The sequence below is a fragment of the Astyanax mexicanus genome, chromosome 21 (assembly GCF_023375975.1).
Source record: "Astyanax mexicanus isolate ESR-SI-001 chromosome 21, AstMex3_surface, whole genome shotgun sequence".
NCBI lineage: Eukaryota > Metazoa > Chordata > Actinopteri > Characiformes > Acestrorhamphidae > Astyanax > Astyanax mexicanus.
Window position 1 is genome coordinate 20,160,640 of NC_064428.1, and position 25,598 is coordinate 20,186,237.

The 25,598-nt window shown below is 37.4% G+C and overlaps 2 protein-coding genes across 2 annotated transcripts; both read right to left on the bottom strand.

Annotated features, from left to right (window-relative positions):
- Window positions 1-2,192: 2,192 nt before the first annotated feature.
- Window positions 2,193-10,725, bottom strand: LOC103025817 (gap junction alpha-3 protein-like). Its single transcript, XM_022674834.2, has 3 exons — window positions 10,568-10,725; window positions 9,163-9,218; window positions 2,193-5,728 (listed from the first exon to the last, which is right to left on the bottom strand). The coding sequence occupies exon 3, from the start codon at window positions 5,709-5,711 to the stop codon at window positions 4,353-4,355; it is 1,359 nt and encodes a 452-aa protein (XP_022530555.1). The 5' UTR covers window positions 5,712-5,728; window positions 9,163-9,218; window positions 10,568-10,725; the 3' UTR covers window positions 2,193-4,352.
- A 466-nt stretch (window positions 10,726-11,191) lies between these two features.
- LOC103035666 (gap junction beta-2 protein-like) lies at window positions 11,192-13,167 on the bottom strand. The gene has a single exon (XM_022674389.2). It carries the CDS (start codon window positions 13,115-13,117, stop codon window positions 12,317-12,319), a length of 801 nt encoding a protein of 266 aa, XP_022530110.1. The 5' UTR covers window positions 13,118-13,167; the 3' UTR covers window positions 11,192-12,316.
- Window positions 13,168-25,598: the final 12,431 nt, after the last annotated feature.

The window sequence follows — 25,598 nt, forward strand, 5'->3', positions numbered from 1 at the left end:
GGCTAAGACTGTTGGTATTCATGGACAGAGCCACAATAGCAGGTTGGTGTGTGGTCACATTTTTGCTCATTGTAGTAAAATAAAGCGGCCGTGGGAGAGTGACCTTTGCACAGCAAAAGCAAAGGCATCACTAAAATACCTTGGAGAGGGATTTTGGAACAACATACAGGATTGGGTATTGAAGACCATTTAATAATGTTAATTCAAAAATGTGTTCATTTTCAAAAGAGGTTTCAGTGAAAAATTGTTTCAAAAAACCTACCCTACCCCACCAGACAAGCAGCACTAAAAGCACTTATATTAAGGTTTACTCTGACTTCACATCCACAGGTTTTTTCGTCAACCCCATCTATTTGAGAAGATGAATAATTCATTGCTGTGGATCTGAAAGGATGTGGAGCTGATTAAGAAGCTCTCACTGAGAAAAAAAAATCCCGGATGTGATCAAGTCAAACTAAAACAGAACTAAGGCTGCTGATGTTCTCACAACAATAGACTGCCAATCCAAAAGGTAAGACCTCAACATCATTGAGTGCATTTGGGACAATGTGAGATGTAAGAATTCCAACTTTGGAGCTCCCTGCAGATTTCAGAAAGTTAGTATCTTGCAAAGAATTGAAGCTGAATAAAGGTGAAGTATAGACACACAGAATAATGATTTTTTTATATTATATGAACTATTCCATTGTTATAATATTTACTTATGTTTGGGATTTGGTGTAATGTTTATGTTTGTTTGTAATTATCTTTTATTTACTCACTCACTCATTCACACACTCATTCACATACAAAGTCAAATGTATGGCATTCCCTATGAACTAGCAAACGACCCAACCCCTTTCACCCTCACTCCTTTTTTTCTTTTTGTTTCATCTCAATCCCCTGCCCATTCAGGTTGCATAAAGAAAGTGCTGTGATCAGCAGGGCCATGTGGCATAGTTGTACCAGAGAGGCGAGGGGCTAACTATAGGTGGTGATTAGGAACTCAAACAGTCTACAAATTATCATCCGATAAAGTGATACTTACATTACAGTATATTTATGACATAAAAGATATGCAGGGAGCATTTAAGAAGAAAGATAAAGAAAAATCTAGAGCCACTACAACAGCAATAGGTTACTATAGAGGCACTTAAGAAATGTCTTCTGTATTGGTCCTCCTCTTGCATCATTCAGTGTGTTCTGACATGGTCTATTGGAATTTGTAGCTACAGTGCAAAGAATGCAGTACATCCAACTGTGCAAATCAGAGATGGAAGGAAAGTGATGGGTAATGTCTTTAATCCAAGATAGATATATAGTAAATTAATTCTTGCAAATGTCTAACCTGTGACTGATCAAGAAAACAACACAGTATATAAGGTACAAAATTTTTATTTGTCCACTGTTTTGTAAACATTTGAGGTAAATGAACATTTACATCAACTTGTTCTTACAAAATTTGACACAAGGCACTTTTTGACAGCAATGCAGTGGGCTACTTTTGTCATGTTTGCTTGTTTTTTTCCGTAGGCCAGAAAATAAATAAATAAAATTAAATTAAATTAAATTAAATTAAATTAAATTAAATTAAATTAAATTAAATATAGTAGTTCTATGCACATGACAGCCTACCAGATTCAAAATGTCTAAGTAACTTTTGAAACATCTTGCTAAGAAGGAATTAATTCAGATCAAAGCAAATACAGTCTAATTATGATTTAATGGATGAAGAACTAAGAGAATACTGTGACAAGTCTGAAAATCAAAAAAATTGGATTTTGCAAGTTTTCACTGTAGGTGTGTATATAAATACTGATCAAGTTCTTGTACAAAGAGTGTTATCCCTTTATTAATAAAATGTTTTCCAGATTTCTTTGGCGGAGATCCCTCATGCAAATATAATATAATGTCGTAACATTTAATATCTTCATGAGCTAATTTGCCTATATGTACAAAATATCATCATTTTATTCCAACAAGTAAAAACTGTTTATTGTAGGTCATTTAAAAAAAAAATTATGTTTTCCAGCTTTTGATTTAATCCAGCTACTCTGTGTTGAAGAATATTTAATCAGCATCTTATCCATTAAACAACTAAAATGTTATGGCTGAGATGTGTTCAGAACAGTCAAAAAAGTAGCATTTAGGTAACTGCAGGAAAAATGCAAAATAAAGTTGATTTAGTAACCTTCATGTAAACTTCATGAAATAATATTTTTGTATGTTTTTGCCATGTTTATTAAATACATTTATTTTAAATAAAAATTGCACTTTACCACAAGGACAAGACGTCTTAGCATGGAATCTATCAGTTATATATTTTGAAATTAAACATGTCTGCTGATAAGCAGGTAAATTAGTAATCTCTTCATTTCTTCTAATCTTTGGGTCATTTGAACATCATACATAAGCGTTTTAGCATGACTCTAGCCACTAGTAATTTAGTAGCAAAGAGGACAGCCTAAATTGTAGCACAGCAGCATAATGAAAATCATATCTCAGCAAAAACTCACATTTACAGTCCTGTTTTCAGCTCATAATCCCCACACCTAAAGATTGCACTTAACAAATAAGAGGAAAGAGCATTAATACCTTGCAAAGTGTCTCTATAGACTTTTTCACACATTAACAGGGGGTTTCAAATCAATGCAGCTTAAGGCCAACAGACCACTCACGAGTGAGTTGGTTTTTAACACGAACAAAATTCGTCAAATAATAAGCTTAAAACTAGGGGAAGCTGTTTTAGTCTTAAATGACAACTGTGATATAAGTCCTAACTCAAATTACATATTTCTTTAATGCAGTTCTTCATCATTTACGATATATGCTTAGAAATGCTTGCCATTTACAATATTATCAAATGTACAGACTAGCATAAATGCTAATTCAAGATATCTTTCATTTGTTTTAAAGTAGTTGTAATGTGCATTTCAGATATGTGCAATGTTAGATTTCTGTAACATAATGTATGTGTAATTTGTATTTTTACTAGTAATATAATATTATTGATATTTAAAACAACTGTAGATTATAATTAAATTAATTTATTTACAATTTATTACAATTACTGGAATTGTATTTTTCAACAATAACTAGAGAGAAAGTAATTGTACATATCTGCAACTGATATGGTAACATACAACTAGTCAAAATTACAATATGCATATATATTGTCCTGGCAATGTAACTGATCAGAATAGCATTATTAATCTGTAGATCTGATATCAATAGTAAATATTTTATAGCTGATCTCTAACATTTAAGTCACAGCTTATATTACTGGTGTCATTTTAGGCTAAAACTGCTTCCCATGTAAAACCACCTCCTCAATGTAAAAACAAAATAACTGGAAAAGTAAACTAAAGGGAGGTCAGTGAGAAAGATAATTTTGTGGATTGAGCCATTTTTGTTTAAAAACTGGCAGGAATTTATAGTTACAGGGAAATTCTCAAAATCTTATCACAATATTCTTCAAATTGCCTAAATACAAAGACAAATACTATCAATGCCTCAAATCTTGCCTCAAACCTTTTCTAACTACTCACTCTATCTAGCAATAGTACTATAGCATTATCTCTGCCACAGCTATATTCACACATGAGCCTCTATTTACAGGATAAATCTCGAGTATTATTGCTGCTTACAAGAAAGGCCTCTATGCTGCAATCACACTGCAACCAGTTATATTCATAGTTATTCATATGATTGTATTTATATACTGTATATATGTACACATATTGTTTAGTTATGATATTTATATCTATTTACCCCTGATGAAACTGCAATAATAGCAAATACTGCATATTCTTAAGGACAATCATAACATGACTCTGGCATGTCAGGCACACACTTCCCAGTTATATGACAGAGCTACAGCACCCTAGCTTGCATATTCTGTAGGCTCAGCTCAACTTCATGTTTGCTAATCCGAGTCTGTTAATGACATCTCACAGTGAATATGCTCCTCATTAGTTTTTTTTTTTTTTTGGTCTTTTGTGGATTTACAGAGGGTCAGATATAGGCCATAACAGCTGGACAGACGTCGAGTAAAAGTGTAGTGACACTGACACACCAAGGCACAGAATGGTGGAGCTCAAACATGTGTTACAAAAATGAAAGTGCATACCTCTGCCAAACTTTGCCAAAAACTGAAATAGAATTAACAAGCTAAAAGCTTTCCCTCTTTTATTTTAAACAGGGTCAGTTTGCTTTTCCTTCATCATGCTCGTAAACGTGTTCACGAGGGGTTTTGCACCGTTTGTGATGCTTGGGTCATGTGCTGGTACTAGATTTGTTAGACAGGACTTGACAGTTGCAGCACCCTCCCATTAAAGTCCTGAATTTTATCTTCAATGTACTGATAGGCTCGACTAGACTGCCAAGTCGTCAGGTCTAGCCCTGATGCTGCCTATTTTGCTGGCTCTGCTCAAATGACAAATATCAGTCATTGTAACAGGCGGTTGATGCATCTCTGCAGTGGTGGTGGTAAAAACAGGCCCAATGTCTGGTTCACTTCTCCCATCACTGAGAAAATCAGCAGTGCAGATAGAGGAAGGGCGAACGGAATCTCTGCTTTCCAAGTGGTTGCTTAAGGAGGAGCAGGACGATGAGGAAGTAAGGCTTGAATTTGGGGGCTTCGTTTCATTTTTCTGTAACTCAGCCATCTTGTTAGCCCAGTTTTGCTCCATTGTCAGATGGTAGTTGTTGCTGTTGTAATTGCTGTTGTATAGGAAGGATTGAGGAACATCATTAAGTGGATCAGCCTTGCACTCTGCCTCAGCTGTGGGTACTAGAGCTAAGGTTGTTGAGGGCTGGATTGCATTGCTTCCCAAAATGGCCATATCTGCATAGTTGGGAGGCTGGTTAAAGACAGGTGGAGATGAGCTGACCACAGGGAGGATTGTGACATCATCAACCCTTCCAGGTTCATTAGCGTTGTAGGGTAGAGATTCATGCTCTGGCACAAACTTGTTGGTCACACCCTGCTTGACTTTTTTCCATCCCAGATGATAGATTTCTAAAAGGTTCAGCACAAGAGACACACAAGCCACCACAAGCATAAATATAATAAAAATAGTCTTTTCTGTGGGCCTGGAGATAAAGCAGTCCACTGTGTTTGGGCAGGGCCACCTTGCACATTTGTAAAGGGGCCTAAGTTGGAACCCATAAAGGAAATACTGGCCCAAGATGAACCCCACTTCAAACAGAGTTTTGAAAATAATATTGAAAATGTAGGTGCGCAGGAGAGCACCTCTGATCCGGATTTTGCCATGCTCATCTCGTATTGGAGGCTTCTCTTTTTTGCCACTGCCACCGCCTCCATCGCCTGCTCCTCCTGCGCCCCCATTCCTGTAGAGATCTTTCTCTTCCTGAAATCTACTGGCCTTGCGCAGTTCCTCCTCTTTCTCCTTGCGTTTTTCCTCCATCCGGACAATGTGAAGTACATGGCCCAGGTAAATGAGAGTAGGTGTGGACACAAAGATGATCTGTAGCACCCAGAAGCGAATGTGTGAGATTGGGAAGGCCTCATCATAGCATACATTCTCACAACCAGGCTGCTGCGTGTTACACGTAAAGTCTGACTGCTCGTCCCCCCACACTTCCTCTGCAGCAGCACCCAAAACCAGGATCCTGAAGATGAAGAGGACTGTCAACCAGACTTTCCCAATGACCGTTGAGTGTTCCTGTGCATTTTCCAACAGCCTCCCCAGAAAGCTCCAGTCACCCATGCTTTACGTTTTCTAGCCTAAGGAAAAATACAGTCCGAGGTCAATCAGAAAGTAAAAGAATGGAAGTGTGTTGAAATTATGAAATGACTGGATTACAGGAAGAATCACATTGAATATTTGTAAAAGTCTTACTCTCTAAAAGTCTTATAAAGTGCTACTGTGTGATGCCTAAATCCCTATTTATTCTAAATGTGACTAACATATTTACATCAACCCCTGGGAACCTAAATCTGAGTTGTGTTTCTAATTAAGTTATTCTGGCTCTCCAGGGCACCCAGTGTCAATGTTCAAAGTACTGCATAATTATGAATATTCTCACCTAAGTCCAATAAACATCTAAACAAATTCTACTCAATGTAGAGCAAAGGCAAATACATACTTCTGTGTCGAACCTACGGCGTAGCCTACGCGTCGGAGCGTACCCTATGCCAAAATGCAAGTGTGTGTAGTTATGTCAAAGAAATCTGGGTTTTATCCAAACTAGACCTTCTCAGCTAACAGAGAACGCCATAAAAAAGTTTAGAGATATTTTGAAAAGGTTCCAGGAAGGTTATCCCATAATGTTACAGAAATAATGTTCCGGGAACATTCTGAAAATGTGAAATAATAATGGTTTGCATCACAACATTATTAGAACATTTCTCACATAAGATTCCCAGCTAGACAAATACTAACACAATGGAAACGTGAAAAATACCATTCCCAAAACTAAATATTCCAACACTGACAAGAGTCACATTGCAGTGACGTTACCAGAATGTTTAAAAATGTTAAATACATTTTTTTAAGACTGTCCAGACAGTTTGACTGACTAAACGTTCTAAAAACGATAACTGTAACTTTCAGACTAAACGTTCTACCAACCAAAAATTATTATTTGGGAAATAGAATATGTGCAATGCACACAATGCATTACTTTGCTATAATAACTGCAGATAACATGCCAAAATGACTGCTTACATTGTTTTTACATGGTTTGACCACCAAAAACAAGCCCTGAAAAACTCATGTGCCCAAGAGACACAGTCGGGGTAGGCCAGCCCTTGGTAGCACTGTTCTATGAAGACTCCATATAAGTAGTCCGTGTGTCACACACATGTAACAATCTAACAATTCTTTGGTGACATGGTGACGTGATGCCTATTTTATTTCTTTACAGAAGTTAGCCTTTTTTGTAGTGCTGTTTCTTTTTTTTTCCTGGGGAAACGGGGGCTGCAAAGGGCACAAGTTACGTCCTTTAAATTGCTTGTAGTATAGACTGCATTTGTTCTGTGATGTAGCTATGGTGTATTTGAATTACCATTGATGGTACTGCAGTATCAAGCATTCACTAGTGCATATGAAATCTCGATACCACTTTAAAATAAGACTACCTTTAAAGAGAGTTTATAAATGGTTTACAATTAGTTTATTAATGGTTACTAATTAGGTTGTAAATGCCTTAAAAATCATTAATAATCAGTTATAACACATACGTAGAAAGGTCATAATATAGATGGCTGTGGGTTCACTATTTGGCAAACAACAGGTCATTGTTGCCCTTTTTACATATGTGTTATAAATGATTGTTAATGATTTTTAAGGCATTTACAACCTAATAAGTAACCATTAATAAACTAATTGTAAACCATTTATAACCCCTTTATAAAGGTAAAGGTCTACTCACCATAAAGGTCTTTTATTGATATGTATCCCTGAATTGACTCACTGACTGGCTCTGACTTACCGTAGATTTTAGCCCATTGTAAGACGCTTAAAAAGCTCTTGTCAGCAGAGCCAGTATTTTCTTATTTGAACCGTGTGGTAAGTGACAGAAATCTGTGTGTGTTGTAGTTTGTAAATATGCCCACTGCCTTTCCCCAGGTCCTATTTCCACACAACAGTATGCAAACTGTGTGCTGCAGCCATGAAAGTGGGTGAGCTGGCTATTTTTCTGCTGAGCATGTGATCACTGAACTTCAGTAAGGTTGCTAAGCATAGCAAGGCAAATTTTCACCACCACTGTCGTGGCAGAAACAGGCATTTTGGATTCTGAAGCGCAAATATACATTGATTAGCTACAGTGAAATACTCGCCATTGTGTGACAATCTGGCAACCCGTGTGAGTTTTGTGTCTGTAGAGGACTCCTGTAGCCATTTTACACTCTCGCTCGCATTTTTCCTTTTTTCCTTTTTTACTAATCCACATATATAATGTTTTTTTTCCTGTAAGGATATCAAGTAAAATGAAATCAATGTAATAAATCTTTTACTTATGTTACTCATTTTGGCATGTTTTCCACACCTTAGTGTTTGAACGCAAACTCACGCATTGTTTGTATTTTATTTTACAGTTTTTACTGTAGTGATTTTTTACAAATTTTTTCCTCTCCATACACAACACCCAGGTTTAATATTAAACAAAATTTTCAAAATGTGTTCCCAGGGACTTGATGAGTATGTATGTAGGCCAACACTAATTGGTTTGGACAAACTACTATAAAAAACACTTTTGCCTTGTTCTAAGCTGCTCATATCATCGGTGTCTAATGAAAAACAAGTATTTCCATTTTTGTTGATTTTCAGTTACTGCAAAATACTACAACATGACCTGAAATAAACTGTTCATACACTGACTTTTATTGAAAGTTTAGAAGTTTTTGTTCTCTCTCCTGTAAAGTTGCTGTTTTCTAGATACTTGTTTTTTAATGGACAGCAATGTACTACTCAATATATTCTATATTCTGTCCAAAATAAACAATTTTTTTTCTGCCATACTCCTTTTTCCCCCACGTCATCAACTAATTTAATTAACAGAATTATTTGGCAGCAAAAAAGGTTTTTGGTCATGTGCGCTGGAGATTCTGATAAATACTTGAGAAATTTCACAAAATATGACAGATTAGCAGTAATATCACCTATTTGCTGAGTATAGTGTTATCTATAAGGTGCAAGATTCCACATGCTAATGAGATTAGGCCCCAACAGCTCACCGTTCCTGGAATTACAATATCTACACGTGCCATCATTGCTCGGCACACTGCATCGATGAGCCAGACTACTGAAGGTGTTAGGTCTTCATTCTGAGCCTTAGCATGTACGTGTTTATAGAACTGTCAAGTGTATCTAAAATATAGCGGATTTGTGTCACGGTCAGAACACTTTAATCGGAGGACTGCAGTCTAGCTCGGCATAAAATATAATAAATCTGAACATGTGTAACTTTGTCTTTAGGCAAACATTTACATACACTAGGTTCACAACAAGGGGAAACGAAATGCCTCTTATCAAACATTGTTTTGCTTAATAGCCTGATTGTACTAGCCTAATTAATCATCTATTCAATTCAACACAAGCAGAAAAGACTAGTCTCTTTGTTTGATTAAGTAGGCTTCCTCATATTGATTGTTAGTGCACACTACTCACATCACTGCACACCATAGAAGCAAAATTGCAGAAAAAGGCAACTCACTACAATGCTGTTTTGTGAGTAATAAATCCATCGACTAGGGCTTGAAATATATACACCTGTTGGTGAAAAACAGTAGTGTCATATTATGGACTGCAATGCGAATATAAACTGTATATTCGGCATAACAATACAGTAACTGCTTTAAACTGCTTTAAGTGTAGTTACAGGTCAGTGAGTAGGCTTTCCCCCTCAGATCTCAGCTACTGCTGTAATATTAAAAAAGACTGAGGTACTTGTACCTATTATTGATATTTGGCAATGTCGATTGGTTTAGCACATTTGATGGAATCCTGCAGGGTTCTATTTTAGGGCCTGTTTTTTTTATTCTAAAATTAATAAAAATGTGATAATTAATACTTAAACAATTGTGTAACTGTGTAGTTATGAGAGTGACTCATAAGTTTGGGCATATCAACAGCTCTAACAGCATTTGATCTATACAATTAATTAAAAGTTATAATTTATCTCTTGAAGATGGAACAATAAAGCATTATGAGATCTGAAACTGGTAAAGATGAAGTATGAAAAACACAATGTTATATCTATAATGATGTAAAAATGTTTCTAAATCTATATAATCTTTAATCTTTATAAATGCTGGTCTCATCAGAAAGTTAGAAATTGATGTCATTTGGACAAGATAAAGCATGCAGTAAAAATAACAAAAATATCTACTTTTTAATTTTTAAAGTAAATGAGTAATAAAATCGTACTGTTCCAATATACTGTACTATTTCTACTAATAATTCTAATATTAAAAGTTATCATATTTTAGTTAATAATTTGCCTTGTATTTAAATAAAGTAGAGAGTTAGTTAAAATACATACGATTTGAGTAAGTATACAGTATATACAGTGTGTACTCAATCTAATAAGTGAAATTAATGAGTCTATGACATTGAATGAACAATATAATACATGTTTACTCTTTTGAAATTTTGACGCGATGACAAACTGTCTGTCAATCTCACAATAAAGAAGGTGCCAGATTTTCTTTGTGCCTGCTGGCACAATCTATTGACGCATCATTGCCATTGTTACAGGCTTATTGTCTGATCTGTGTGCCACACTGAATGGTTTATCAACAGTGGTAGGCAAATAACTTAACTAAACTAAAACTAAAACATCTCCCAGATGTTCACATCCAAAACTTGGAAACTTGGAAAAAAGTAGTAAAACTTCAGCCGCTGCCACATCGAACTTACTTTTGCTGTATGTACTCTTTGCCTTTTTCGAACCTGGCCTTCATCTTATCTTCTATTAAATGTTTTTTTTTTTCCTTTTCAATCGATATCTGGGCGGCCATAACGCTATGTATTGAGGACATCCTACAGAGCCCAAAAGGGTTGTAAAAGCCCTCCCCTCTCCTCCCACTCCCCAAATCCCAGGAGCTTTGTCAGCTTACCAATGTCCTTTGAAATCAGCCAACCAAACTTCCCCCCAGCACAGTCTTCTCCGCGTGGTGGAGTCAAGGCCAGCTAGTTTATTGGGGAGATTTGAACTTGGAGATGGGCTTCAGCGAAGCGCAGCTGCCTCCCGTTCCAAGCCATCCCGACTGTCACATTGGGTGACTATGCATGAGTGCATTCATAGAGCTGCTACTCTGCCCGAGTTCATGCCACGCCCCTGTCTGCTGCCCAAATTCATCACCAACCTTCTAAATAGCTTGTTACATTCATGGATTCTATTAAACAGGAGGGAGAAATAAAAAAAAGATGATATATGATTGGATGTCAAAGTGTTTTACAAAAGTTTATTACACTTTTTCCCATCACTTCATTTAAAAATGAATTAATTTCACAACAAAGTGTTTGTTGTAAAATGAAAATGACATAAGCACTTTTCACACTTTGCTTTCTCTTTTACCTGTCATAGAATGTCAGGTTCTAAAACTAACTGACAAACACCTTGTATATTAAAGTAAAAATAACAAAAGTAAAGAAACTTCGACTAAAATGTTTTATGTATTTTTTCTTAATGTATTTATTGTTTTCATAGTATTTAAAGTAACAACCAGTAGCGAAAGATATTGAAATAAAATGCATCAGAACATCTGTACATTGAACTAATTAGGTTATTCATCATCAATTATGTGTGATTCTCTAAATAAACATCTACAAATTACAAAAGCACACACACACTATGCTTTATCCAACTGAATTAGTATATGCAGATTGACCACATTTTAACCACCTATTAACAAATGATTTAGGCATTAAATACCTAATATTGTAAACACAAAAAGCAAAAACAAAATGGATTACTAAAAATAAAAGGGCCCCAGGAAATCCCTACTTTTTTTTTCTTTGTTGTCACATTTTTGTCTTCATATCTGACAGGCGTTTTTATTTCAGGGTTCTCTGCATCACGGAAATCATAGGGCCCTAAAAGAAGGATTAAGGCACTAAGGCATTAAGGCATGGTGAATTAAACACTGGTTAAGGGTTACAATCCAGTCACTTACAAAATATACTTATAAATCTTAATGGCTCATTTTAAGGCACTATATATTTAGCAGTTTATAGACTATTACATACGTTGTAATAACATTTTATGTATTCTGTGAAGCAAGGTAAATACAGTGAAAGCCTGTAATATATAATTTTTTTCTTTTTCACAGTTGGATTCAGTGATAATATAGTACTTGTGTATAGTACTCATGACAGTGACTGTTAAAAGTATATGTTCTTTGAGAAACTTCAGATTGAAGAACACCTAAAGGTTCCTTAAGGAACTTATACTTTTAACAGTGTACCACCACCCTCCTAATCCCAAGCATTAGCAGATACTGTTGGTTTTACAGGATTCACATTCAGTATTGTATTCTAAATGTTAGTTGTTGACCACATAAAGCAAGTTATTTTCATAGTAATATTTTAATAATACATAGGCATGCTTAGCCTATGGATGTATTTAGTATGTTATAACACACTGTAGATTGTTCTAACCCAGATTCTAAGCATCTCAGGCAGGAACTGTGGGCTTTGCCACTAGATGTCACTAGAGCTTCTTGAACGAGTAACATTTAGCATGAGTTGCAGAATACTGAGCAAAGGCTTGTTTAGTGGTGTTTGGTGCCATAAAATTTGAAAAAAAAAAAAAAAAAAGCAAGACAAAAGAACGGAAACGGAAGTCAATACACAGGACACTGCTCCTACACTGCTTTGCAAGTGGATGACACTGAAGATGATGAAGACAGCAGTATTTCATTCTTCTTGTTCTGCAGCAGGCCTTTGTCTTTACCTGTGAGATTTGCACGGCCCTTCCCAGCATTCATCCTCATGCACTGTGTTGCACCTTTAGCTACAAGGTAGGCCAGCTCCGCCACATTCAGCACCATGCATGCTCCAGAAGATGCTGCCATGAAGACAGTGAAGACGGTTTTCTCGGTGGGTCTTGACACAAAGCAGTCCACCTCATTGGGACATGGCGACACCTCACAGCGAACCAACCTGGGAAGCCAGAAACCGTCGTAAATGGCGTACATGGCATAAACGAACACCACCTCAAACAGTAAGCGGAAGACCAGGCTTATGGCGTAGATCCACCACAGTGGGCCGGCAATGGGCAGTCTTCTCTTTTTCAGACTCTCCAGGTCTTCTTCCTGCTTGGCCTTTGACCTTTTCTCACCCTGCAGGATTCCTCGCTTGTCTTCATGGTTACGGTAGGCGACGTACATGGCCACCAGTAGCGCTGGAGTTGAGGCAAATATCAGCTGCAGGCACCAGAGGCGTACGTGTGAGATAGGGAAGAAGTGGTCATAGCAGACGTTCTCGCAGCCAGGCTGCAAGGTGTTGCACACAAAGTCGGACTGCTCGTCACCCCAGACAGTTTCGGCAGCCACTACCAGGATGGTGACCCGGAAGATGAAGAGGACGGACAGCCAGATCTTGCCAAGGCTGGTGGAGTGGCGATTAACTCCAACCAACTGGGTGTACAGTGTACCCCAGCTCATTCTGGTGCTTCTGCTGGATTAGACCTTCTGGGAAGAAACAAAAGACATATTCTTAGTATTATCTAAACAACAATTTTAGTTTAAAGCTGCCCTTTCAGTGAAATAAAATTAAATTAACTGTTTACTGTATTTCTTGTCTTCATGGCTAGTTTAGTACTGGATCTATTCATTTGACTAAATAGTACTTTTTATTTCAGCATAGCAATGCAAATTTCATTATTTGAACTTAGATGGCAGAATTTCCAAGTTGCAGTAAGAAATTTCAAGTAGAATGCCTAGATTTCCTGCTCAGAATCCAAGATGGCTGCCCTGCATATTAACAATAGCAAAAGAAGTAGAATACTATATTGTATTATATTTGGGGACACTCACTGACAAGAGTGTGGATCACCTCTATAAAAAGGCGAGGCAGAGACTCCCTCTTCTTTTTTTCTCTCCCAATTTAGCTAAGCCAACTGCCCCACCTATTTAGTTGCCATTTAGCTGTATATCACTAGTGATGCCACAAAACAAGGAGGGTGAAGACTTTAAACTGCTGTTGAGCAGCATTGCCGATTAGCATCACAGTGCACTCGTAGGAAAGTGCAGCGACTCGGTTCTGAAACATCAGCTCACAGACGCCTTGTGCTGCTAGACATCACCCTATTTTCCATTTAATGTAAATTTAATGGACAATAAAGTATGTGATAAAGAATGAGATAATCGTTTATAAGTCTAAAGGTGGAAAAAGGTGTATTGGATGATGCCAAATACTGAATGAATTATTAGTATTGGCTGGTATAAGCGAGAGAGAGAGAGAGAGAGAGAGAGAGAGTGGTTTAAGCCCACATGGTCCATACACTATCCATTTGTGAAATACAGTGCCAGTCAAGTGTTTGGATCCACCTCTCCTCATTCTTTATTTCTATTATTTTATACATTGCAGGTTAATATTAATGACATCAAAACAATAAGACTTTGAATTATGCAGTAAACAAATACATTTTAAGTGTTCATTTATAGTTTCATAGTTTTGATGTCTTCAGTATTAACCTACAATTTAAAAATATTCAATGAAAAGGGGTCTAAACTTTTGACTAGTACTGTAGTAAAGTATATTTAAAGCCATAATTTACAGAAATAAGTTTGTTTGATTTCTTCAAAATTACACCTAAACTTACAACAAACTGAGTGAAAAGTTGACAACTTAAACTGACAACAATAAAATATATAAGTTAAAGTAATTAAAAAAGGACGTCATGGTAAATTATTCCTCAGGCATTTTTATAGTGATATAAAGTTCAATGAGATTTTATTGGCGAGAGAATAGACGGGAAAGAAAGGTGATTTGCTGTGTAAAAGAAGACAGTCGGCTATATAAAATGAATCACAATGAACCTTACAAATCAGTCACGTCTTGAATAGAATGTTATCAACTTCTTCCGACTATTTGAAGGAGCTCTCTTTTTATGGTAAGTCGGCTGAATAAAATAAATGGGACCTGCCACTCATCCGGTACTATTCTGGGTTTTTTGTCAGAAAAGCTGGAATATTTTAAAATATTTTTAGATTAGTTATTAGTTCATTAAAATTACAGAGGTGTCCGGTACGTCTGTACAGCATGAATAACGGGAGAAGCAGTATGGTACAGTATAATAGGGCTCTGTTTGCTATACAATAGATGCTTCTTAATGCTTTCCTCTGACGGACAGCAGCGTTTGAAGCCGAGCAAACAGCTGAAGAATTATTTCCTATTGGTAAAAAAATAAAAATATAATTTTTGCAGGAAGCTGCGTATTTTCCGATGCTGACCGCTTGGACTATATCTCAACTATATTTTTTCTACTGTAATACGTAGTTCTGTTGTTAGCGGGCGTTTCTTTTTTATATCATTAAAAATTAAACAGAGATTACACCCCATGCCGTTCCCAACAGATTATTAGCGCTATAACGAGAGAAAAAAACAGAGAAAAAAAATATTGGCACGGGGGACTGGCAATTAATTTCGTATCATACCTCACACCGAAAGGAAGCGGATTATCTCCATGATGACGAGATGGCAAGTGATGAAGTAAGTCTCCTGCTGATTTAGGCGCTTGGGACGCCCATCTATAGATCTGCACGCCTGCCGAAAAGCACCTGAATTTGGAGGCTCACCTACGTGACATCAGCGCAGAGGCGGAGACTGCATGTCCCCATGTTCATGTTTACAGACTTTTTGGATACGTGAGGAGACGGTAGATCATATCAAAGTGAACATTTTATACCTATTTTATTCTTTTTTTTCCCAGAAATTCAGAGCTTCCAGGACTCTTGGCAAGTTGAACTGAACAAAAGGGATGTTTTCAGAAAGGTACACAGATTAAAAGCTAATTAAAAAAAAAAAAAAAGCATCCTTAATTTTTTTCTTTAGCCTACAGTGCTGCTTGAAAGATTGATAACCCCTTCGAAGTTTCTATGTTTCTGCAAACATCTTGTGTTAAACTTAAATTAAAATATTTACAGAAGTCCTAAAACTCAAAAGAATGAGATCGGAGTATTAGACTTGGTCAACTGTTTGTTGAGGAAAATGATGATCTATTACATAACTGTGAGTGACGCATCTGGTGCTATCCCATTGTTCAGTAATAACTGCAAACTGTTAAACATTTCCGGTAACTCTTTGTTACCTGCACATTGGCTTGAAGCAATTTTAACCCATTCCTCTATACAAATCAGCTTCAGCTCTGTTATGATGGTGAGTTTCCACACATGAACTGTTTGATGATTCAGGTCCTTCCACAATATCTGTACTGAATTAAGGTCAAGACTTCAACTTGGCCATTTCCAAATATTAACTTTATTCTTCTTTAACCATTATTTTGTTGTCTTGCTGCATGACCTACGTTTTCTTAAAAATTTGCTGGTATAATTCAGACTTTATTGTTTCACCAATAATGGCAAACCGTCCTGGACCTGATGTAGTAAAATAGACCCAAATCATGATACTACTACCACCACCATGTTTCACCTTTGTTTGCACCAAAATAAACATTTACAAACACATGTTGTGAAGATCAGACTTCATTTTGTTGACTAAAAACACCTGACCCTTTCCTTTCTCCTCCAAATTAGCTGTAATATTGGATCATTTTCCTTAATACATAAATTCTTTATTTGAATATTATTTGTTTTGCTTCTCCTTATCTACTTTTAAGACTTCAGGTAAAAATCTATGCAGAAATAGGGTTCACAACCTTTTAAGCACCACTATACATATCATGACAGTTTCCCACATAGCTACATGATCGTGTAAAAACAAAATGTACCCAACCCAATACCCACCTCGACCCACCCATCTACCTTGTGCTGTCTCAATCCTGTTTCCCAAACAAATGCCCACTTGTTGCTCAGGTAAAAGACAGTTTCTTTTACAGTGTCTTTCTTTCATGGCTCTCAGGCAGCTCCCACCATATTATGTTTCTTTTGCCTAATAGTCCCAAAGCTGCAGACATGAAGTGACTGCAAAATCAGATGGCATGAAAAAAATAAATAAAAAGCTGATATGGTTAAAAGATATGCCTCCGTCTGTTTTTGAATAAGCCACGCATTTGTTTGCTTGGCTTTTTGAACAATTTCAGTCCATTTATATGCATGCTGGTGAATCCTACCTGAGGGTCGTCATGTCAGATCCGCTCGCCTGTTCACGTTTCACGTTACAAAGTCTTGTTTTGTTCCATTCAGCTCAGTGCTGGAGACTCTGCCAATACGGAGGTTCTCACTCATGTCCCACCAAAGTGAGGGCTTGGCGACAAACTGAGACTCAGCAAAAGGGCAGCATGTATCTTGCTTATCAGGGCAGAGTAATGTAACTCTGGTTAGAAAAAGCAGCATTGTTATTTAAGACTACTATATAAACTATATACTATATAACTATACACTATATAGAGACTGTTGTTTTTTATTATATTGCACTTCTAACTCTTCATACATTTGGTTGTAAAAAGTCTATAAAATGCATTCATACTCCTTGAACTTTTCCACATTTTGTCACCTTACAACCACAAACTTAAATGTATTTTATTGAGATTTTAAATGATAGACAAACACAAAGTATTGCATAAGTGTGAAGTGGAATGGAAATAATTCTTTATTTAAAAAATTGTATCAAATAAAAATCAGAAAAGTGGGCGTGGAAAAGAATTCACTTTTACTCTAAAACCCCTAAAGAAAATCCAGTAAATTTCAACTGCCTTCAAAAGTTGCTAAATAAGTTAATAGCTGAGTGTAATTTAGTCTCAGTATAAATACACCTGTTCTGTGAAGGCCTCAGTGGTTTGATAAAGAACACTAGTGAACAAACAGCATCATGAAGACCAAGGAACTAATCAGTCTTGTCAGAGATAGAGTTGTGGAGAAGTTTAAAGCAGGGTTAGGTTATAAAAACATATCCCAAGCTTTGAGCATCTCAGGGAGCACTGTACAATCCATCATCCAAAAATGGAAAAAGTGTTCTACACCTGCTAACCTACAAAGTCATGACCATTCCCCCAAACTGACAGATCAAGCAAGGAGAGCACTAGTCAGAGAAGCAGCCAAGAGGCCCATGGTCACTCTGGAGGAGCTGACCTGGGATAATCTGGGATAATCTGTATACAAGACAACTATCGGAAGTCCTGCGCTCCAAAAATACAAATGCCTTTATGGAAGAGTGGAAGAAGAAAACCATTGTTAAAAGAAACATATAAATTGCTGTTTACAGTTGCAGCAAACGTGTGGAAGAAGGTTCTGTGGTCAGATGATGGGACCAACGTTGAACTTTCTGGCCTAAGGGCTGTATGAGGAGGAAAAGTAACACTGCTCATTACCCTGAAAACACCATCCCCACTGTGAAACATGGTGGTGGCAGCATCATGCTGTAGAGATGCTTTTCTTCAGCAGGAACAGAGAAGCTGGTCAGAGTTAATGGGAAGATATAGCTAAAACAGGGCAATCCTGAAAGAAAACCTGTTGAAGGCTGCAAAAAACTTGAGGTTAGGAAGGAGATATTTACCTTTCAGCAAGACAATGACCCTAAACATACAGCCAGAGCTACAGTGGAATGATTTAAATCAAAGAATAGTCATGTGTTAGAATGGCCCAGTCTTAAACCGCTTTGAGCTTTGTGGCAAGATGTGAAAATTCCTGTTCACAGACGCTCTCCATCCAACTTGTCTGAGTTTGAGCTCTTTTATAAAGAAGAATGAGCAAAAATCTCAGTCTCTAGCTGCACAAAGCTGGTAGAGAGAAACCCCAAAGCACATACTGTTGTAATTGCAGCGACTGGTGGCTCTACTGGGAATCGATATGATACCCAGTAGAGGGGGCTGAATACTATATAATAAACTGGGAAATATGACATCCACACCAATTATTTTCTAGTGTTTACTAGTGTTTTATATTAATGTTTCTGATATTGTTATGTAATTGATTAAGTAATGCATCAACACATTAAAACAAAAAGTTTCAGGACCCTGGATAGCACCATTATGTGACAAAATCATTAAGTTAAAAATGACTTGTTAATAATAAGTTAATAAGTGAATAATACTTGCCAAGGCCTCTTAACTTGATGTTAGTGCTCATGATTGACTATAGCCAGTAGTTCCGCTACAAAACAAATGGTGCTTTTCTACTTGACTCAACTCGGCTCACTTTTGATGCCTGTTTTTTGGTTTTCCAGTTGTTGTACTACCTTACGTCCCCTCTGAAATGTAGCCGGTGACATCCCAGCACTTGCTGGATTCTTTCATCAGCCCCTTATCTAACTAAAGTAAGGTAACTTGTAACTTTTCAAAAGACCACAGGAGAATTTACTGCTATAATTCAAGCTATGATTGCTACTGCTGAATCTGAATTGAGTCTTGGGTCTTCCAGCAAGACGATGACCCAAAGCACACAAGTGTTTAATGCTCTAAAATTTAACAAACGGCAAGCCTGAGCTGGATATTGTGATATTGATATTGCATTGTGGCACATAAATCAATTATTCTCTCTGGCCAATCATTAGAAACTATCTCAGGACTTCCGTATGAGCACAAATTATTTTGCAGCAAGACGATGACCCACAGCACACAGTGTTTAGTGCTCTGAGATTTTACAAACTGCTAGTTTGTGCTGCTAATTGGCATTGTGTCACATAAAACTGTCGTTGTCTCTGGACAATCAGTAAAGGACGACTATCTCAGGACTTTTAGATGGGAGAAACTTTAACAAAACAGGACAGTGAGCCTAGGTGGTTGTGAAATTGATAAAAACAGGCTATTATCAAGCCTTTGAAATGGCCTTCCTGATTTTTTTTATGCAATAGGTTCTTCAGCACTTGGCCGCCCATTTCAGTTAGTTCTTTCCCCATGGAGGGCTGGGAAGAATTCATTGGTATTCACTGGTATTCTGACAGAATTCTTTTTTTAACATGCTTAGTGGGCAGCTTTAATGCAATAGTGGTGTTAGGAATCCCAAAGAGGAAAAAAAATAAATATGCAATACTGAACTAAAGCAGAGAGAAAGAGGAAAGAAGAGGGAGGGATTATTTGGAAACGTGGGAAAGGATAAAAAATAAAGAAGTAAAGCATCTATAAGAACCATGAGCATCTATGCAGCTTTCTGCACATCTCTGCCTTATTCTCTGTGCGTGAGCCACAAAAGAGGGTATATTGTTTGTTAAAATTGCCCCCTGCATCAGTGAGCCAGCAGCAGAACAACGGAGTCCAGTGTGAATGGGTGCAAGGCGGGCTGAATGGCAGGGCAGAAAGGACTTGCTCCGGAGAAGCATGTGACTGAGCGGCACGGTTCTAAAAGAGAGAGAAAAACGGAGAGAGAGTGAGCCCTCGATGTCCCACACCATTTCACATAACTTCCATTTATGAGACGAACTCAGTCTCTTACATTCACACACACACACACACACTCACACACGCAGGGTCAGAACAATGCTGGTCTGGTTGTAGAGGAAGAGGAGGCCTGCAGAAGTTGCCAGGATGAGGGGGTGGGTTCCAGTGTGTGGACACAGATGTGCAAAGCCTGCTATTCTGAGTGCTGCATGCATCCCGTACACTTTGGCACAACATAAGAGGAATGCATGGGATGGAGATTTAGCTCCAGCTTTAGTCATTCAGATGCCCTTTGATGGTCAGCATTGAGTGGCCATCATAGAAATTCTAATATTTGAACTATTGTATGTAGCTAATATTATTCTATAAACTACTGACAGCATTTTATCCACTGCTTTATGGCTTCAAAATATACAAAGAAAACAAGTGTATATTCATATTTATAAGCAACAACAATACTAATAGTTTTATGGTAGAATTCAGAATAGCAAATATTTGGTAGAATAACCCTTTTTTTCACAGCTTTCTCGCATCTTGGCATGCTCTCCACCAGTTTTTCACACTGCTTTTGGGTGACCTTATTCGACTCCTGCTGCAAAAAGTCAAGCAGTTCAGCTTTATTTGAACGCTTGTGAACGTCTGTCTTCCTGTTGATTATATTCCTCATTATTTCCCCCCCTCAGAAATGATACAGCAGAAAAAGCAGAAATGGTTTTCACATTCAACACCCCTGCCAGAAAAAGCATACCCTCTCATGAGAGGTTGCAGGTGACATTTCTTTTTCCTTATTTCTTATGAGTCAGCATAGCTTAGAACAGTATCTTGGGTATTTTCATTTTCTAAGTAAAGTTAAAGCCAAGAAGATATGGGTGTGCTTCCGAGAGGGGGTGCTTTTCCTGGCGGGGGTGCTCAATTCTGCACAACAACGGTCAGTGATGAGAGCAATGAACCACAACAATAACTATATACTGCAATAAAAACGGCTTCTGGGTAATATCTTGTTCTGCTAACAGACTGGGAGGGTTTGGGTTATCTAATGTTTATATTAACTGCTGCAAAAATCTCTATGAAACAAAAAGTTACATTCTCTTTAATGAAAGGACACCATCATCAGTGCTTTTAGTAATCTGTTGTTATATTATATTAAATATTAGGTGATTTTAATATTAGGTGATCAGGTGAACTAAGCAGTTTTTGTAATATATGTATATAATTTAGAAATTACACACATCATTTTTCTAACAACAGTAAATGTAATGTGGAGTTACATGTTTAGGTTGTAAAGTCACCTTTATTTGGATTAAACTAATAATAAACAGAAGTACAGAAAAAAATGTAATTGAAAAATGACATTAAAAATGTAATTAAAATGTATGTAACTTAATGTAATGTAATTAAAAAATGTGATTAACTGTAATTCCGCAAATGTGTAAGTGACTACAGGTTGGGCTTTGATTCATTTTAGCAAATGTGTCACCCCCAAAGTCAAACCCACTCCTATGCCTTTTTCTGGTTTCTGTCTAACCATAAGATGACCAGATGTTTTTGATTTTCAAAAGTTAAGAATCATCACCAAACTACAGTATCACACTACAACTCACAGTTGCTTCACAGTTGTTATAAATACTGCATACTTCGAATATCAGTGTCAGGTTTTCACCAGACATAAAGTAGCCTATATTGACCGATAAGTTCAGTCAATTTTGAATTAATCTCTTCCATACATGTTGCAGTGCTTTCAGACCTTAAACAATGCAAAAAAGACGAGTTCATATTTATTTTGAAACAACAAAACTAATGTGTATAATACTTAGGGATAGTTCAGAAATCAATATTTGGTAGAATGACCCTGATTTTTACAGCTTTGATGTGTTCTCCAGGTTCTCCTCCACCAGTCTTTCACACTGCTTTTGGGTGACCTTATGCCATTCCTGGTGCAAAACTTTAAGCAGTTCGGATTTCTTTAATGGCTTGAGACCATCCATCTTCCTCATGTTCAAGTGTGGAGATTCGATTGACCATAACAGAGTCTTGATCTGGTGGCCCTTATCCACAACTTATCTAGCTGTGCTGCATGGAGCATTGTACTGCTGGAAAAAAAACAGTTCTTAGAGTAGGGGAACATTGCCAGAGCAGAAGGAAGTAAGTTTTCTACCCAGATAACCTGGAAGCATGAATGTTGCTTGATTCACGTGTCCTTTGCAAAGACGAATCTGCATCCACAGACCCTCCACCAAATTTGGTCTTTGCAAAATACAGTCTGGCCCTTCTTTGCTTCTCATTGATGGGGAACATTTAATAGCTGTACGTGATGTGAGCCCTATCTTTCCATGCACTTCACCTCAGCTGTCATTTGCCATTCTTCTTGTAGGTCACTTGATTTCATGTTTTCATGACTGATATTCAGATGCATTGACGGTCAGATTCCAGATCTGAACCTCTTTGAAAACCTCTGGAATGTAATCAGGAGAAAGATGGAAGGTCATAAGCCATCAAACAAAGCTGAACTCCTTGAATTTTTGTGCCAGGCGTAGCATAAGGTCATCCTAAAGCAGTGTGAAAGGCTGGTGGAGGTCATGCCAAGGAAATCAGGGTTATTCCATCAAATATTGATTTCTGAACTTGTTTCTAAGCAAATATGAACTTGTTATTTTGACCATTTCTAATTTTCTCTAAATGACTCAAAATGACAATATTTTGGGAGAAATATTGTCAGTAGTGTAATAGTAGTGAAATAGTGTCAGTATGTTCTTTTAACTCAAACATATAGATACAAATAGCAAAATTAGAGAAACTGTACATGTTGAAGTGGTCTCTTTTTTTTCAGAGCAGTAAATATTGATATTTACAACCATGTATTGATAAGGTGTCCTAAATGAAAACGATACAAAATTTTCGCTAAATCAATATTTTGTTCCACCCCTACAAATGATACACTTCTATTGCACAGCAAATTTGGTAGCGCTTTACTTGAGTGGTTCATTTGATGGCCTCATTGATGCTCAACTGACATTCAACTAACAATCAACTGCATATACTGTATATTAAATGCAATTGAAATGAATGGTGAAAGTAAATGATTCTCTAACCACACATGCAACTCTAACCCAAACTAGGTGTAGGGTTAGGTTCTATGTTGAATAATTAACATTCAACATAGAGTTAAGTTGCATTTAATAGACATTCAGTTGAATGTATGTTGAATGTCAGCTGAGCATCAACGACACCATATAAAAGGACCATCCAAGTAAAGTGTTGCCGCAAATGTGTGTTTGTGTTAAATCAACAATGTTAATGTTACATAAAAAAAAAACACAGCTTTAAAAATGCATGATCTTCTGAAACCGGTCAGATCTGGTCTTCATGCTTCTGTACCTCCTGCCACTTGAAAAAACAAAACACTGTGAGAACATAGGCAGTGGCTTGGGTGGGTAAAGTGCTTTATAATCCTCCTAGTCTTTCTCAGACAGCGGCTGGTGTATAAATCCTGAAGATTTGGAAGCTGTACCCCGGGGATGTGCTGGGCTGTGTGCACCACCCTCTGCAGAGCGTTCTGCTCCAGAGTACTGCAGTTCTCGTACCAGGTAGTGATACAGCCTGTCGGGATGCTCTCCACAACGCCCCCTGGCAGCTTCGTCCAGATTTCAGAGCATGGAAATTGAGAGTATTTCTGCTATATCTGCTGTAGAATTAGATTACATCTCATATAATATATAATGTGAAAAATGGAAATTCACTGTTTAAAAGCCTAAACGTAAAATTTCTTTTAGAACACTTTAGAACACAGAGTACAAACAACAAAAAACAACAATAATGAAACTAGAAATATTGATTCCTTCTTATATTTTTTCATTAAATATTGTGTCATCACTTGTTTTGTGCATTATCTCACAAAAGCTGTCATCCTCACACTTTTCCAGGGGATGGCAGCAGCAGCACACATGCAGCTCCCAGACTCCCAAGAGGTTTATCTGTTCACTAATCTCCTAACAATGCATGCTAAAAGCAAACATTATTTTTTTATTGTAATTTTTTATATATATTTGTTTTATGCATGATGAAATCCTATGCAAATCACGCTATTATTCTATTCCCTATCACGATGAGAAATTCAATTACACTGATCTGTCTGCGTTCTTCAAGGTAACACTGAATCATTGGAGCAACATTTGAAATCAGCACGGGCTTGCCTCTTCATCATCACTTCATCATCTCTCCGAGCACAACAGCCGAGCCACGAGACTCGCGCGCGCGCGCCGTTCAAAACACCCAATCATCCGAATGTTTCATAACTAGCGCTGGACCGCTTTAAATGATTTTCCACCCAGGCACACATATCTCCCAGGTGACAGTCTTTTCCCTTTGTCAGTATGCAGAGAATGACGCCTCCCATCCTTGTCAGTTCGTTCACGCTTTGCCCTGTCTGCCTGATGCCGGAACATAATTGGCAGAGTGTGTAATTACAATCAACGGCTGTGGGGGAGACTGGCTGAGGTAAGCCCTGAGCAACAGAAGAGAAAGAAAGAGAGAGAGAAAGAGAGAGAGAGGAGCAGACACTTGTTAAAGGATGCTGTCCACCTGGAATGATTCTGCATTCATTGTGATTTAAACAGAAAAACGTGTATGAGATACGTATATCCAGCTCCTTTTAAATTCCTGTGTGAAAGAAAACATTTATAGTCTTCACAAGCATTGATTAATCTTAGATTTGTCATAGGAGAATTTTACTAGATTCATTTTGTCATTGTCAGTCAGATTTATGATGGCACTAAAACTAACACATGCCTTAAATTTAGTGGTTTTTCATCATTTTATATGCTTATGCATTGTAGATTAATACTCCAAACAATCATCCAAATTATGAAGAAAAACATGTTGGTAAATGTCGTCGCTGTCCAATGACAAACACTTTACAGTAGAGAGAAAAAACCTTGTAAACTTTCAGTGGAAGTCAATGTAAAAACAGTTTGTTTCAGGTCATTTTGAAGAGTTTCTATTGGTCCGTTCATCAAGAAATTTTGGCACAGTGTAAGGAACAGTTTGTCAGTTTAAATTCTGTAGTAAACTAAAAATCATCAAAAATGGAGAGAAGTGTTTTTCACAGGACAGCGACGATATTTAATAAAAAGGGTTAAACAAACCAGAATGTTTTATACTCTATTTTAGATTCTTTAAAGTTGACAAATCTTGCATAGAGATTGACTAAGCCACTTCAAAACGTTCATTTTCTTTTTTAGTACTGATTTGACTTTTTTCCCATTTTTCCTCCCAATTTGGCTATCCAATTGTCCAACACCTTTGTGCGTCCCCATCACCAATGGCGCCTGCAACCCTAGGAGGGTGAGGACGAGCACACGCCTCCTCCGACACGTGTGAAGTCAGTCATCCCTTTATATATCAGTTACGATATATCCGCTCACAGATGCCTCATGCCCCCCGGCGCCACCTTTCAGCGTGATGGGGAGTGAGCGCCATCTACCCACTCGGAAGGAGTAAGGCCAATTTTGCTCCCTCTGGCCGCCGGAAGCTGATGGCAGAGCTACATAAACGGGATTCGAACCTGTGACCTCCCGCTGCAAAACTTTCATTTTTTCAAAACTTTGCGTCATTGTCCTGCTGCAGAACCCAAGTACATCTGAGCTTAAGGTCAC

Excerpts from the sequence above, each read along its gene's own strand:
- LOC103025817 (XM_022674834.2), bottom strand. The coding sequence starts at position 5,711 with ATGGGTGACTGGAGCTTTCTGGGGAGGCTGTTGGAAAATGCACAGGAA.
- LOC103035666 (XM_022674389.2), bottom strand. The coding sequence starts at position 13,117 with ATGAGCTGGGGTACACTGTACACCCAGTTGGTTGGAGTTAATCGCCAC.